The sequence below is a fragment of the Plecotus auritus genome (genome assembly GCF_963455305.1).
Source record: "Plecotus auritus genome assembly, chromosome: 8".
Classification (NCBI taxonomy): domain Eukaryota; kingdom Metazoa; phylum Chordata; class Mammalia; order Chiroptera; family Vespertilionidae; genus Plecotus; species Plecotus auritus.
Window position 1 is genome coordinate 130,750,794 of NC_137782.1, and position 16,895 is coordinate 130,767,688.

General features: G+C 48.7%; 1 protein-coding gene across 7 annotated transcripts in view; it reads right to left on the minus strand.

Moving 5' to 3' along the window:
• Positions 1 to 16,895, minus strand: part of DYSF (dysferlin) — a 208,304-nt gene that overhangs the window by 158,203 nt on the left and 33,206 nt on the right. For all 7 annotated transcript variants that reach the window (XR_013961376.1, XM_080683296.1, XM_080683294.1 and 4 more), the window contains exon 4: positions 760 to 865. Coding sequence is in view for 6 of the 7 variants with exons in the window: in XM_080683296.1 (XP_080539422.1) it covers positions 760 to 865 (106 nt within the window). In the remaining variant the exon portion in view is untranslated. The remainder of the gene's footprint in view (positions 1 to 759; positions 866 to 16,895) is intronic.

The window sequence follows — 16,895 nt, forward strand, 5'->3', positions numbered from 1 at the left end:
ACTCCATGGGGCAAGGTAGCCCCACTCTGTCTAAAATAACTCAGCCCAAAACCCCCCACCATATCGAACCCCCTGAGATTCCACAGGGAGGAAGTTTTATCTAATCGATAATTCCCCAGGGCATCCTGGAGGCTGACCCTAAGGGAAGGTCAGGAATTCCACTGACCAGGAAGAAAGAGCCCTGCACGGTATATTTAGCTCACTAAAAATAACAGGAGGCCAGAGATGAGGGCTGGAAATTGTCTGGGAGAACTGGGAGAGCTCTGGGAAGGCTGGGGGAGGGGCGGGAGGACAATGGAGGAAAGGAAGGGGTCTGACAGGTCCGGGTGCCAGGGGAGAGGGATGTCTGTCTGTCTCCCTTCCCTTGTGATCTGTGACCCAGATGACTCAGCTTTTCTGGATCTGGAAAAGGAGGTTGGATGGTGAGAAAGGCTGCCAGGGAGACTGGGGTGGGGATACCCCAGGATGCGGGGAACTTGGGAAGACATTGGTTTCCAGTGAAAAACCAACCCCAGGAAGGGACCCAGGGCAGCCAAGCTGGTGTGAGGCAAGGATGACTGAGCCCTGCAGGTGGGACCAGGCTGCCTCTGGTCCCCCTCCCCTCTCTTCCAGCCCAGAGCCCTCCCAGGTACCCTGAGCCCTGGTGGGCAGGCCCAGACCTGGCTGCTGGGAGCCGGAGTCACACAGCTCTGGGGTCAGGAAGGCAAGCAAGGCCTCGGCCCGGAAACTGGCCTGTGCAGAGGCTCCGTGAACACTTACCCCCGTGGGCTGCTTCTTGGTGTCCAGCAGCGGGGCATTGAAGCTGGCAGACAGGCTGGGGGTGGTGAGCACCTCCCGGAGTGGGATCTTGGCTTCCCCCAGGAACCTGAGAGGAGGGAAAAGTAGAATATACAAAACTAGCCTGTGCCCAGCTCGTCTCTCGCCACACCCCTCACCACCACTACCACCACCACCACGCAAACCACACAGACAAGCTGATCTGCCTAGAACACCAGAGTCACTGAGGACCCCTCCTCCTAGTCACCCCATCACCATCCCTGGAGGGCCAGGCCCCTCTCCCTGCACAAGAGGGACACCTTCCCTTCCCCCAAGGTCAATTTTGACCCCTTTCTGCCCCTCCCCAGAGGCCCAGCCCTCCACCCCTGTCTGCCTGGGTGCCCCACAGAAGGGCTGTGTTGGCCATCAGACCTCAGCAACCCACCACATGGGCATCTCCTGAAAGCAGGGCAGTCCCTCATCACATCTGCATTGCCCCCAGGCCTCAGCAGCACATCTGACCCAGTCTACACAGGTTTCCTAGAGCTCGGCCAGCAATGATTACACATGAGAAACAAACAGACCGTCCTGTCTCTGATGGCAGGGAGAAAAGAAAATCAGGGCAGGGGAGACCTGCCCCATGCCCAAGAGCAGCCCATGGCGGTCACACCTCACACACCAGAGGCCGCATCTCTGACTGAGGGAAGGGGCCCCATACACGATGGGCTCTTAGGAATCAGTAGGTCACCATGCGATGATCAGTGAAGGGCCCTTCAAAGAATGCCACGGAAAACGGTTGTGTTCTGTAAGCTATGAAATGGGCCAACGGCATTCTGCAGTGGCAGAAGGACAGCAAGTGGCCTGTGTCAACCACGACCCTGGCCTGGTGCTGGCCCTGAACTTCTGCGTGCTTCCTGCACTCAGCCAAGGAACTGCCACAGGTGTCCTCTCGTCTTTTGTTTCTTCATTTTCTTTCCTCGTGAATAAATAGCACATCTGCTCTCTGTAACAACTGATGTGAATATGAGTTTTTATGCCCTCGTGAAATGAAATTTTAATCTTGATCCAATTAGATGATAATTTTTTTTATCCTCACCTAAGGCTGTGCTTATTAATGAGAGAGAGAGAGAGAGAGAGAGAGAGAGAGAGAGAGATATCAGTGTAAGAGAGAAACACCTATCAGTTGCCTCCTGTCTGCACCCGGACCAGGGATCAAACCTACAACCTTTTGGTATATGGTGGTATATGGAACAACACTCCAACCAATGGAACCACCCAGCCAGGGCTAATTAGCTGATTTTTAAAACTGGCTGCTTACAAGGTCACACTCATTAGGTGGCTACTATTTTACAAAAAGAAAGAAAGGGGTGGGGGAGGAAGGGAGGGAGGGAGGGAGGAAGGAAGGAAGGAAGGAAGGAAGGAGGGAGGGAGGGAGGGAGGGAGGGAAGGAGGGAGGGAGGGAGGAAGGAAGGAAGGAAGGAAGGAAGGAAGGAAGGAAGGAAGGAAGGAAGGAAGGAAGGGAGGGAGGGAGGGAGGAAACTACACATGTTGTTGAAGATGTGGAGAAACTGGAACGCTGTGCACTGTTAGTAGGAATGACAAAAGGTGCAGCCGCAGTGGAAAACAGTACAATGGTTCCTCGAAAACTGAAAAATAGAACTACAATCCGACCCAGCAACTCCACTTGTGGTATTTACCCAAAGAATTAAAATCAGGGACTCACAGAGATACTTGTCCACCCACCTTCACAGCAGCATTATTCACAACAGCTAACAGGTGGGAGCAACCCAAGAGGCTATCAGCAGGTGAATGGATAATAAAATGCGGCATACACATACAACGGATTGTTATTCAGACTTAAAAAGGAGAGGAATTCTGACATCTGCTACAATGGGGATGAACCTTGAGGACATTGTGCCAAGTGAAGTAAGCAGACACAAAAGGGTAAAATCGTATGACTCTGCTTACATGAGATGCCTGAAGTAGGCAGGTTTTTAGAGATAGGAAGTAGAATAGCAGTTACCTGGGGCTGGGTAGCAAGGGGGAAGAAGGGTTAAAATTTGGTGAGTACAGAGTGTCAGTAGAGAGGGACAAAAGCGTTCTAGAGAAGGATGGTGGTAATGGTTGCACAACAATGTGCATGTACTTAAGCCACTGAGCGGCACACTGTAAATGGTGTGAGCAAAGAGGGGGCTGCGTAGAAACCTGACAAGCTCAGGTCACAGCGCGTATCACGTCCTAGGCCTATGGCTTCCTAGCGGGAATGAATCTTTACCTCCGTGGAGCCCTGCCCAGTGTTTTTCCCATCTAGGATAGCATAACTTGGAAATGTCAGAGTAATTTTCCTGTCCCAGAAGGCACAACCCCGGGCTCCAGAGCACTAGCCCACAGAGCACTCCGTTGTCATCTTGTTGCCTGCATACCACTCCACGTGCTGTCAATGCTCACTGTCACTCATCCTGACCCACCAGTGTAAAGGAAGTACGTGTCTGATTTGCAGTTACCCAATCCTAGAGATTTCCCCACTTTGCTTTCTCCCGCCTCCACCACCAAGGGAGTCCATACACCTTCCTTGCGTGTTCTCCTTTGGTTCTGGGTGCATAACAGGGACTGCAAAGTGGGCATTCCCAGGAGCATTTCCTCAATCCCTTGAGACCTTGCTTCTGGGCACGTCCTCAAAATTTGGCTCAAATAAACTCATAAACCTTTTCTTTGCTGACCCTGGTTAAATTGGTTAAGTTTTGTCATGTATATTTTACGATGCTAAATAGATAAACTAGCTGCTTAAGTAAGCTTCTGCACAACAAAATCCCTCCTTTCCCATCCCTCTGGGAACCAGCGGACTCTTGGCCACCTTGCAGTTCCCTTGCTAGCAAGGCAATACGTCTGGTGTATGTTCAACACCAATTTTTCTAACATCTCTTTAAAGAAAGGACTAAAAAGACAGGTGTTCACGAATACGCATTCTGGGTTCTAGTAGAGACCATGCTAATAGCGTCACGTTTTCTAGAATTTGGGATGGTTTGTGTTATATTCCTTCGGAGTGTGGAGCAAACTTGTCCCACAGTTCACTGAGGGCTCTGGAGTGTCTCCATCCCTGGGCCAGTGAGGGGAGATACCTGTCCCCCGGTGTTGCCTGAAGTGTCCTCAGGACCAGGCACTATCAGAAAGACCAGATTGGTTGAACATTGTCCCGTGCAGCGAAGTGTTGCCAATTCGGTTCCCGGTCAGGGCACATACCCACGTTGTGGGTTTAATCCCCAGTCAGGGAGCGTTTGGAAGGCAACTGATGGATGTTTCTCTCTCACACAGTCTCTGTGTCTATCTGTCTGTCTGTCTGTCTCTCTCTCTCTCTCTCTCACTGTCTCTCTCTCCCTTCCTCTCTCTAAGCATGTACTCAAATGAGGATTTAAAAGAAAGAAAAAAAAAGGCCACATAGTGGGTATAGAGGACCTGCATATCCATGCGACACTGGTGACCAGAGTGACCCTGTCCTTCGTGGGAACACGGAGGTTGCAGAGCGGAGAGACTTGCTTGAGCAATTCCTCTTAGGGAGCCTGCCCTGAAACTGGGTCCCCAGATTCCCTGAGGCGTCAGCCTGGGGGAGCAGGAGGCAGGCGGGCAGAGGAGCAGAGGGAGCAGCAGGCCTGGTCATCAGCCACACATACATAGCAGAGCCAGGCCTCCTCGGCCTCCCTTTCTGGCGCCCAGCCAGCCCAGCCACCCCCCTCCCCCAGGAGAATTCCAGGAAGAGGGGCGGGAACAATGGAAGGAAATGCAGAAGGAAGGGCAGGCCCCACCCCTGCCAGCCAGGCACCTCTAGCCACGAAGAACAGCTTGTTATTTCCTCCCTTAAATGTCTTTCTGGGCTATGAAATGCCCCACCTGCCACCCCTGCCGTGGACCCTGGAAGTCCCCCTGAGGAGCTGGTGGCTTCACAGGCTCCCACTCCCCTAGAAGGAAGGGCTGCAGGCAGGCTGCCTGCCCCAAGCCTCAGGAGGGGCTGCCCCTGAGTGGGCAGCACAGAACTGCTCTGGGGGAGCCGAGGAGGGACTCCCTGGGAGGTGGCAGGGGTCTGGGGCTTGATCACAGGAAACCCTGATGGCCACTGTTCCTTCATTTCCCAGAGGATGCAGGAGCCATAGCTTTATTCTGGGGGCCTCGAGAGTGGGAGGCCCAAACCCTTGACTGAGACATAGACCCTAGGGCCCAGGGCTTCCAAATCAGATATGCCCCACTCTCAGTAGGCACCAACCAGTGGCCAAGTATGGCAGATGGGGTTCAATAGGGGTCAAATGAGGCAGGGAGGGGCCTGATGGGGGGCCTGTACAGGCTGCCTCTAGCAGCTCTGGGTGTGTGCAGAGGCCCTGCTAGCTGTAAAGAACCCCCCTCCCCCCACCATGGGCCTTGACCCCACCCCCTACAGCCTACTCACAGAAAAATGCCACTGCTCTCTCAGTCTCCCCAGACCCCTTCCTGCCCACCCCCCCTCCATCCCTCATCATCCCTCCCAGCCGGGGCTGGACTGTGTTCAGAAGCTCCTGGAATGTGGGGGCAGGAGAAGCGTAGGGGCTGAAAGAGCTGCTGCCATCCCAGAAACAGAAGGAGACAGAGATGGCATGCAGGAGAGAGGGAGAGGTCAAAGCAATTTTCATATTCACAGGACACACATTTTTCCTCCATGGAAAAAAAATTCCTTCCCAAATCCACCATCCACTAGGGCCACTGCCCTGTAGCAGATGGGAAAAGAGCTATGGGGTTGTGGCCTCCAAATCTGAGCATTAAGTGTGGGGTGCGGGGAGTGAATTAATGTGGCCAAGTAAGTTTATTTTAATGAAGCACAAAGAAATCTAAACAATATTATTTTAAAACACTAGTGACCCGGTGCACGAAATTTGTGCACATTAAAAGGGGATTATTTAGAGGAAATAATTTAATATTGCTATTTGCCCTTTCTCTATAATAGAAGTGTCAGAGATGAAAGAAAATTAGTGAAATGAATATGAAAACCTTCCTCCTGTCAGAGTCTGGGGCTCACCACGGGACTCAGAGTCAAATCCCCGCCCACCCATGTGTGCCTCAAAATCGCATGAAATCCAGACCCAGCCACCACCCTCCCCCCCACCCCCGCATTGGGCTAGATTCAGACCTGGCCAGCCCCACCCTTGTCAAGCCCTGCTGGGCAGGGGGCATAGCCTCAGGTCCCCTGGCCCGGCACCAGGACAGGGGGCATGGCCTGAGGTCCCCCAACCCAGACTGGGGTGGGGAGCATGCCTTGAGGTCCTCTGTCAAGCCCTGCCAGGTGGGGGACACGGCCTGAGATCCCCTGTCAAGCCCTGCTGGGTGGGGGGCATGGCCTCAGGTCCCCCTGTCAAGCCCAGCCAGGCAGGGGGGCGCAGCCTCAGGTCCCCTGTCAAGCCCTGCCAGGCGGGGGCGTGCGGTCTGAGGTCCCCCGGCCTGGTGCCAGGGTGAGGGGTGCAGCCTGAAGTCCCCTGTCAAGCCCCACCTGATGGGCATGGCCTGAGGTCCCCCAGCCTGGTGCTGGAGCGGGGGGAGAAGCCTGAGGTCCCCTAGCCCAGCACCAGGACAGGAAGCACACCTTGAGGTCCCCCGTCAAGCCCCTCTGGGTGGGGGGTGCAACCTGATGTCCCCTGTCAAGCCCTGCCATGTGGGGGGCATGGCCTGAGGTCCCCTGTCAAGCCCCATGGGGGTGGGGGAGAGTGTAGCCTCAGATCACTGATTGCTGGTTAAGGCTCCTTATGGGAACTTGGCCTCAGCTGTGGGTGCAGCCATCTTTGTGACGGAGTGATGGTCAATTAGCATATTTCCTCTTTATTATATAGGATTGGACCATTTTATGTCATTGTAAAAAGAAAGTACGGGAGGCAATCCAAATGTCCACTGTGAACAAGGGGTAAATATTTAAATACAGCATGGTCCATGCAGTGGATGTGGGAAGTACACCATAAACTTTGCTATGCAAAACCTTCAAAACTTTTTTTAAAAACATGCAAAAGAGGGAGGCTGGGGGAAGGTCAAGGGGGGAAACAAGAAGATATATGTACTACTATTTGTAATACTTTAAACAATAAAATAAAATTTAAAAAAATAAAAAATAAAATAAAAAACGTGCAAAAGAGTGTGTACAAAATGCTACCAATACTTAGAGTAGTAAAAAGCCTGGACAGAGAATCTAGTATCATGGTTGCCAGAGATTAAGGAAAAGGGAGAATGAGAAATTACTGTTCAATGCCTATAGAGTGTTAGTTTCACAGATGAAAGAGCGATGAAGATGGGTGGTGGTGATGGTTGCACAACAATGTGAATGTATTTAATACCATTGAACTATAAGTTTAAAACTAGTTAAGATGATAACTGTTATGTGTATTATACCACAATTTTAAAAATCTACTTAAAAAATTAATATGATACCTCTTGCCTAAAAAGAGAGAAATGTCCGAATCTGTATTGGTGATTAAGCAATAACGTAAGAATTCTGTAATGATAGATAAGACACGAAGAACAGTGGTACCTATGGGGGAGGGGGGAGTAGGGGGCAGGTGAGAGACAGATGACAGGGAGAATTTTTGCTGCATTTTTTTTCTTATAGTTTTTGTTTTTGTCACAAAAAATTAAATGTTCACCAGCTCAAAAATTAAATTTAAAAACGGAACATAAAACTCTTTAAAAATCTTATAATTTATTCATTCAATAAATATTTACTTAGCACATCCAGCCAAACACCGTCCTCGCCCTCACAGAACTAGCTCCTAGTGATCACTCCCCTCCTATAGACTGGGGGTGTATGGGATCAGGTGCCAAGTACCTTCCATACACTGGCTGACCTAAGCTGACACTAGCCCTGTGGGGTGGGTACTGGTACTAGTCAATCTACTATACAGCAAGGAAATTGGGACTCAGAAAGGCATTTAACCTGCCTGATTTCACACACGTAACAGGCAGAGCCAGACTCCAAACTTTGCTTTGTACCGCACCCCAGAGCAGCTGGGACACCTCAGAGCCCCATGAGAACAACATGAAAGAAACAAGAGGGTCCTGGATTTGCTTTATCCATGGAAAAGGGAAGCCAGCCTATAAATTTGATCTGGTCCAACTTTTAAAAAAATCCAATTCCAAGCTGTATTCATGAGCATGCCTTTTTTATTTTCTGTATTTTGGTGCTTTGGTGTCTGGGGCCAGGGCTAGCCAATCTCTAGAGATAGTAAATGCTACACCTGCAAGTGCAAACCAGCCAATCCAAAGCCCATACACCCACCACTATGGGCTCCTACACTCCAGGCACTATTCCCCTGCCCTGATCAACCCAGGGAGGTACCACACAACTCCAGACAGCCACTCCCCTCCAGAACCTGCCAAAATTATTCAAACTAGCCAATCCCAAACCCTCTTACCCTTCCTTGCGTGCCCTTTTCAAAGGAAGCCACAGCAAAGGCTCTGCCCATGGTTCCCCTCACCCCTCTGCCTCCTGACTCACCCTGGTGTTTTCCTAGTGGCCCTCCATGGTACGCCCATCCTATCCTCTAAGTCAAGCATGTCAAACTCGAGGCCCACAGGCCACCTGTGGCCCACAACGAATATTTTTTCAGCCAATATAACGGTATGTAAGAAATTATTTAATTAAAATTTCATAACTTAATTTTTACAATATCCTGTTATACATAATTATTAATAACAAACTACAATGTTCACTAATGACTGATTACTATAATCGTGTTGCATTCATTCCCTTACCCGCCTTACACGCAGGCACACCATTTCTCTCCACTAGTTCTAGCAGCGAATATTTTAGCAACCGATTGCCAAGTCATTAGTCTTGGACTGTCTTGTTTGGTGTGGCAACAGGAAATATTTTGCTTTCGGAGAACAAGAAAAATAGGTTTATTTGCGTTACACTTACTAATTTGTGCAGTTATTCAGTATCTGGTAAGTTAATGTTCAAGAATAAATATTAATTTTTATTAACATGTTCTATTATTTTATGTTCATGATTATTCATTTATTTCAGCCCTTTGTATTCAGCATGTCTCTATAGAAATAAACCTACGTTTCTATGAAAATGGAAGCTTTTGTTTTTTTGCGGCCCACATAAACTTAAACCTTGTTTATTTGGCCCGTGTTAGCCTTTAAGTTTGACATGCTTGGTCTACACTATGCACTGGAGTTTTCAGGGGGTGACTGTGAAGGCTGTGCCCTGGGAGAGGGAGCAGAGATAGAGGGTCGGGTGTAGGGTGCAGGTCTAACAACAGTATATGGATTTTTTTGTTCTATTTTTGCAACTACTCTACAATTTTGAAATTATTTCCTAAAAAATAGCTCCAGAAAGGTTTCCATGGGTCAGTTTCTCACTCTATTTTTTTTTTTTGAATTCTCACAGGAGGATACGTTTTTATTGATTTTAGAGAGAGAAGTGGAGCGAGAGAGAAACATCATAGGCACCCCGACCTGGGATCAAACCAGCAACCTGGGTAAATGCCCTGACTGAGTGGAACCTGGAACCTTTTGGCGCACAGGACGACGCTCCAACCAACTCAGCCACCCGGCCAGGGCAGTTTCTCATTCTTTATCTTTTAAACTAAGAAAAGAGCATACCAACTAAAATATGTGGACACATTCATCAGTGACTCAGCTGCACCTTCCTCTCAAAGTGTCAGGAGTGACGGGAAAGCCAAAGAGCCCCTGTCCTAGCCAGACACGTACACACGCACGCACTTGGGGGAGGAGACACCCGTGAGCCCTCCAGCCCTCAGCCATGCGTGCCTGGCCACAAGGGGCAGGAAACCAGGGACAGCCGGACATTCCCACCCCCTGAGCCAGCCTGGCCTCTGGCAGCCTTCCCGTCAATATCTGATTCCCTGGGGCTGCCTAAGACTCACTCTAAATAGTTTTCCACTTCAATCCAGAGAAAGAAACAAAAACTACTCTGAAAGCCAGGGATGCCCTGGATAGAATCCAGAACAAAATATAGTTTTAAAAATCCTTGGAAAATAAGGATAGCATCAGCACTTCCAAGCAGGCTGAGAACAATGGGGTGATGCACTATAAATATTCCTGCCCAAAGAGCCCCCCAGGATTCCAGAAAGGGGAGCCTGACAACCTGTGTGCTGAAACCCAGGGCCGAAATTGAGGCCTACGTTCCCCAACTTCTAGCTACAGCAAACCACCTCTCTGCCTCTTTAAATGTCCAAATGTGTGTGTGCACGCTCGTGCGCACGCGCACGCGCGCACACACACACACACACACACACACAATCTGCGTGACTGTCCATTTCTGTGTGGAATGACACCATGACAAAGCAACTGACAGGTGATTAGCATAAAATAGACTGAGGGTTAAATATACAAACGGGGGGGGGGGGAACAATGGTAAGATATGTACACATATAATACCTTAATAAAAAAATGGGAAAATAAATGAATAAATAAATATACAAACCACCATGAATGAATAAGAAAAACACAAGCAACTAAAATATAAGGATAGGTAACCGGCAGAAGAAGAAATACAAATGGGCAGAAAACACATGAAAAGATGCTCAACTTTACAAGTAGTCAAGGAAACACAAATTATAAGATAACCATTTTGCCCCCACGGGCACTAGCAAAAATAAAAAAACTGACAGACACTGATTTTACTCTGTTGGTAGTCATAAATTAGGGCAACATGTTGAAAAGTACTCTGGTAGAATCTGGGAAATGTTACATACTCCTACCCTTGGATCCAGTAATCCCACTTCTAAAGGCTGCTCCAAAAGAAAAAATAGTGTAGGGACATAGAAACATTTGGATAAAGATGTTCAAAGGATAATCACTTGAGAGCAAGAAATTGGAAAGAATTTAAATAGCAGTCAGTAAGGGTACTGTGGGCCTGGCCAAGGGCTCAATGGTTGAGCATCAACCTATGAACTAGGAGGTCACGGTTCATTTCCCAGTCAGGACACATGCCTGGGTTACAGGCTCGATCCCGAGTGTGGGGGGCGTGCAGGAGGCAGCCAATCAATGATTCTCTCTTATCACTGATGTTTCTCTCTCTCTCTCTCTCTCTCTCTCTCTCTCTCTCTCTCTCTCTTTCTCTCTCTCTCTCCCCCCCCCCCTCCTCTCTGAAATCAATAAAAATATATTTTAAAAAAATAAGGGTACTGCAGTGGGGTAAAGCCTGGCGCACCCACTTTGTAAAATACACACAGCCATTTAAAATGGGTTGATCAGTACACCCTGATGAAAAGGGTTCATGATGAGGTGACGAAAAGCAAGGTGCAGATCAATATGTAGAACACGATCCCATTTTTTGTGTAGGTAAATGTATACACATGTATGTAAACAGACACTCGCATTTGCTTAGGAAAAGGCGAGGGGGATATGTTCCAAATAGTCAACAATGGACACCACTGGAGGGAAGGGGAGGATGGGGAGTGGGAGGGAGAACTTGCACTTTTCCCTTTATAACTTTGTTGTTGTCGTCGTCTTACTCCTCACCTGAGGATATTCTCTCCATTGATCCTTAGAGCGGAAGGGAGGGGGAGAGACACAGAGAGAGAAACATTGATGTGAGAGACACAGCTATTGGTTGCCTCCCACACACGTCCCAACTGGGGCTGGGGATGGAACCTGCAGCCCTTGTCCGGAATTGAACCTGGGAGCCTTCAGTTCTTACCACTGATGCAAAAATGGAGCTTACTTGAGCCTATAAAAATACTTACAATTTTTAACTTTTTTAAGTTATCCTATCTAATAAAGGGGGAATATGCTAATTGACCATCACTCCGTCACAAAGATGGCTGCACCCACAGCTGAAGCCAAGTTCCCATAAGGAGCCAGGGCTTGACAGGGGACCTCAGGCCGTGCCCCCCGCCCCGGCACCAGGCCAGGGGACCTGAGGCCATGCCCCCCACCCCACAGGACTTGACGGGGGACCTCAAGTGCGTTTCCCGTCCTGGTGCTGGGCTAGGGGACCTCAGGCTGCTCCCCCCACCCCAGTGCCAGGCTGGGGGACCTCAGGCTGCGCCCCCCACCAGGTGGGGCTTGACAGGGGACTTCAGGCCATGCCCCCCACCCCAGAACCAGGCCGGGGGACCTCAGACCTCGCCCTCCACCTGGCAGAGCTTGACGGGGGACTTAAGGCCACGCCCCCCCACCCCAGCACCAGGCCAGGGGACCTGAGGCTGCGCCACCCTGCCTCGCTGGGCTTGACAGGGACCTCAGACCGCACCCCGCACCCAGTGGGGCTTGACAGGGGACCTCAGGCCTCGCCCCAGCGCCAATGGGGGTGGGGGCTGGCCAGGTCTGGGTCTCACATGATTTTGAGGCGCATGTGGGTGGGCGGGGACTTGACTCTGGGTCGTGTGGTGCACCCCAGACTCTGACAGGAGGAAGGTTTTCATATACATTTTACTAATTTTCTTTCATCTCTGACACTTCTATTATAGAGAAAGGGCAAATATCAATATTAAATTATTTCCTCTAATTAATCCCCTTTTAATGTGCACGAATTTCGTGCACTGGGCCACTAGTCTATATATATAAAAGCCTATGCGACTGGCCGATCATTTGACCTTTTGACCAGTAACTATGACACGCACTGACCACCAGGGGGCAGACACTCAATGCATAGGTATGGAAACATGGAACAGGCTGATGAATCTCAGAGGGAATAGGGTAGGGAGGAGGGTGGGAAGAGATTAACCAAAGATCTTATATGCATACTAGAGGCCCGTGGGGTCCCTCGGCCTGGCCTGCAAGATCAGGCCAAAACCGGCAGTCCAACATCCCCAGAGAGGTTCCAGATAGCAGGAGGGTGCAGGCCAGGCCGAGGGACTCCACCAGTGCATGAATTCACACACTCACAATTTTTTAATGACTCAGTGACTCACTAAAGCGAAGTGGGATTTTGAGGGGTTTACACTGTTCCAAGGGCAACACTATGGAGAGTGCCTAGAGAAAAGCTTGTTTAAAGGCAGTGCCTCCTAACCGGCTCCTGTGTAAATCCATGTCTCTTCTCCACTTCCTCACTACGGGGGCGGGGCACAGTCACCCTGGGCATGCTGGTCAGATCAAATGCAGGATTCCCTGTGAAGTTTACATTCCAGATAAACAATGGATCATTTAAGTGTGTCCCCGGCACTTAACTGAGTATCCTGTATGTGTCTTAAATGAAGCTGGCCACCCTCCCTGGGCCTGGCTAGACCTGGCCAGTGAGGTGCTACAGTCAAGGTGAGCATTTTGACCCTGATGCTTTGGCAGGTGGGTGTTTTGACCCTGTGGAGACTTCTGCTTCCATGCCTGTATGCATCAAACATTTAAACCAAAAATACACTTAAATGAATTAATTTTCACCAGGAAGGCATTTTCCAGAACAAAGTAACCCCGTTTGATTTGATACATTTTCTAAACAATGCAATCTTTCCTTTTTTCTTAATCTTCATTTTTATTTTACCAAAATCATTGCCACTGATACAATTGCTCTCTGTTTAAGTTTCCCAACACAGATTTGTTTTCTTTTTGGGGGTTCCTATCAAATTTGGTTCCCTTCCATTTTGAGTTTTCTTTGGTGGAATTATTTCTATTAAAACCCATTTTTCCAGGTCAGTGTTTACAGTTGCCAGCAAGATTCTTCAATCAGGCCCTAACCAGTTTGGCTCAGTGGACAGAGCGTCGGCCTGCAGACTCAAGGGTCCCAGGTTTGATTCGGTCAAGGACAATGTACCTTGGTTGCGGGCACATCCCCAGTGGGGGGTGTGCAGGAGGCAGCTGATTGATGTTTCTCTCTCATCAATGTTTCTAACTCTCTATCCCTCTCCCTTCCTCTCTGTAAAAAATCAATAAAATATTTTTTTTTTTAATTCTTCAGTCAGTTTTCATTTCCTTATCAAGTTTACCATACGCAGTTTGGGCCACGATTATCGTATGGTGATCATTTCCACCAACAATTACATACATAAACTACTACCAGATTATATTTGTTTCTTAGCTAATTCATGAAGAAAATTGAAAGCAATTCCTGGCAGAAGGGCCCGCATTGCTCAACCCTGGTGCACACTGGCCCCCCCCTGGGCAGTTTCAAGAAGTGCTCACGCCTGCCTCCTACTCCAGTTCATCTTCTCAGCCGTTTGCTGCAGCACCCAGACAGGGATGTTTTCCAGCATCCAGGTCATTCTCATATGCAGGCAGGATTGGAACACTGGTCTAAAAACCTAGACCTGCACTGTCCAACAAACAGCCACCACACACATTAGCTATTTATATTTAAATTAAATAAAATTTAAGATTCCGTTCCTCAGTTACACAAGCCAACACAGTTCCATCATCTCAGAAAGTTCTACTGGGTGGCACTGGTCCGGAGTCGAGATGAGGGGGTCTCAGCCCAGGCTGCACACAGAAATACCCAACACCTGGGAGTCTGTAATGATGGCGGCCCCACCCCCAACCAATTAAATCCGAATCCCAGGGTGGGGGCAGACAGTGTCTCTAAAAGCTGCCAGGGATGCTGTGGTGTAGCTGGATTAGGAACCTCTGGGCTGAACATTCCAGGGGTCAAAACAGCTGGTCAGAAGGCACAGTCGCAGAGGGGCCATCAGGAGAGAACATGGGAGTCAACAGAGGTGGGGCACAGACCCTCACCCCCCCCAACTTTGCAGGGGCCTGAACCCTCACCCCTTCTGAGGGAGGTCTCCTGCCCCGATAGCTGCTTTGCTTCCCATGCCCAGCTCAAATCGGGACCCAGGTAACAGACAGAGACTTGGCCGACAGCAGCTGCCCTCTCACTACAACAAGACTTGTTTGAGTTGTCTTGTACCCATGGTGTTGGGAAGTGGGTTTTTGATATCTAAATCCAGCCTATCACCAGGAATGCTCAGGGCCTACTCAAGAAGGCAAATAATCCTTTCCACTAATATTTACAGGGTAAAATAAGATTGTTGTTAGAGTATTAAATTTGACAGTAAAATAGTAGTCAAGTTCTCAGACTAATTTAAATTGGCTAATTGAAATAAGCAAATATTCTAGAAAAATTAATGGTACTGGACAAAACGCTGTTCCTAAAGTGTTAAAATTTTTATTGGTAGTTCATCTCATGGTAAAATTGTGTAACATGTAATGAACCTAAAGCAGTCATATTTTAGTGCAAAAAATTAAAATTTAAAAGCTATCAAGACTACATTATAAAATTTCCAAAAGCCTCCTAATATTTAAATCAAAAAAGGGGGGATAGTAGAAGAATACCATGTAAGGAAAAATATCCTGTAAGTAAATTACATCTAGAAAATTTTTACTTTAGAAAATTAACTTTCATTTGTAATGCTAACAGCAAGACACCCATGAAAAACACACATGGTGTCAAAACAAGCCAAAGGAAAATCATTTGGGCAAAAAATGAAAAAGGATCCCAAGTCAAATTTATAGAAAAGATTCCTTTATTAACTTTTGGTCGGGAATATGTTTGTATATTTTCAGAAAACACCTCCAAGACCATGTGGATTCCTGCAACAGAGAGGAATTGACAGGTCTGCTCCAGCCATGAAGACAGAAGAGAAACAGTCCAGAGATGGAAGACACTGACGACGCCTTGCCACGCTAGCAGTCAGCAGCTGTGCAACGCAGCAGGTTGCCCAGGACCAAACCAGAGAGGGTCGGACCTGCATTACCACCATTTGTCCACCATCCAGAACTGAAATATCATTGCTGACACATACACATAAGGAACTGTTTGACATTGAAATTGGGACTCAAAAGAACTGTTGGTCCAGAAAGAAACTCACTACAGACTGACTCATTTGCCTCCCAGAATAACCATTATTGCTTGTCTCATTTTCGGTTCTTATAAGTGTATTTCTAGTATCACATGATCTCACTCATCTAGGGGAAATAATGAACAACATAAACTGATGAACAAAAACAGACCTGGAGACAGGGAAGCATCGATCAGACTGTCAAACCTCAGAGGGAAGGTAGGGGAGGGTGGGGGTTAGGGAGAGAAATCAACCAAAGGACTTGTATGCATGCATATAAGCCTAACCAGTGATCACGGACAACAGGGGGGTAGGGGCATGGGTGGGGAGGGGTTTGTGATGGGAATGGGGGGATGAGGACAAATATGTGATACCTTAATCAATAAAGAAATTTAAAAAAAAAAACAGCTGGTCAGGGATCAGGGTCCCCTCCCCTCCAGCATCCCTCTGAGACACCCCGAGTAAACAGGAAGTTCGTTGTTCAGTGCAGCCTGGGATGGGAGTCCAGGACCTCCAGCTGGATTTACAATGAGTGCCTCCCATCCGTAGAAGTAGAGTTTCCTTCTATGTGCATTTCAAACCCGATATTATCAACACAAAGTGTATTCACCCCTGCGGTTGGCTCTGGGGTCCCTCAGGCTGAGGGTGGGTGGTGTGCTGAGCAGCCAGGAGGCAGTTCCCAGCCTGAGATTCCCCCTCCCGGCCTGGGACTTTCCAAGATCCCACTCCAGGCCAGTGAGCCAGTCTAGTATAGCAAGGTCACCCCAAACTGACATGAGCCACCAGGGAAACACACAAGTGTCAAGTGCCCCAAAAGCGCTGGAGTAAAGAGGAGAAGAGAGGTGGGGAGACTTGGTGGAGAGAAAGACTAAAAGGAAAGGGGGGTGAGGAAGGAAAAAAAAGCAAAGCGAGAGACTTTGAGACTAAAGAATAAGCAAAGCATGGAGGAGAACTCTAGACACAGATGGAGGCCGAGGAGGGAGGTCAGGGAGAGGGAGAGGAGGCCGGGTAGAGGAGACTGCGGGCGTGAGCAGCGGTGGAGGGCTATGACCTAGGTACACCAGTCATGAGCTCACAGGACACACACCCAAAACCCCAGAAATGAAGGGGCTGCTGCATGACGACCCTGTGGGACCTCACAGAAGCCCTGAGGACCACCAGGTGACCACGGTCACCGCCATGCCTGTTACTTCCCTGTCTGCTGCCTGGCCAGTCGGTGACGACTGGGGGGCAGTGAGTAGGTGTGCTATTTAAAATGTTCGTTCAACTCAGTTCACTGAATTGTTCCCATTTTCTCTTTCAAAATGAAAAATGTCACGGGGTTACTCATGTCACTTCCCGGTATGTTTCTTACTTTCATCGCTTTAGAATTATTACTCTCGAATTCTTTTCTCAGAT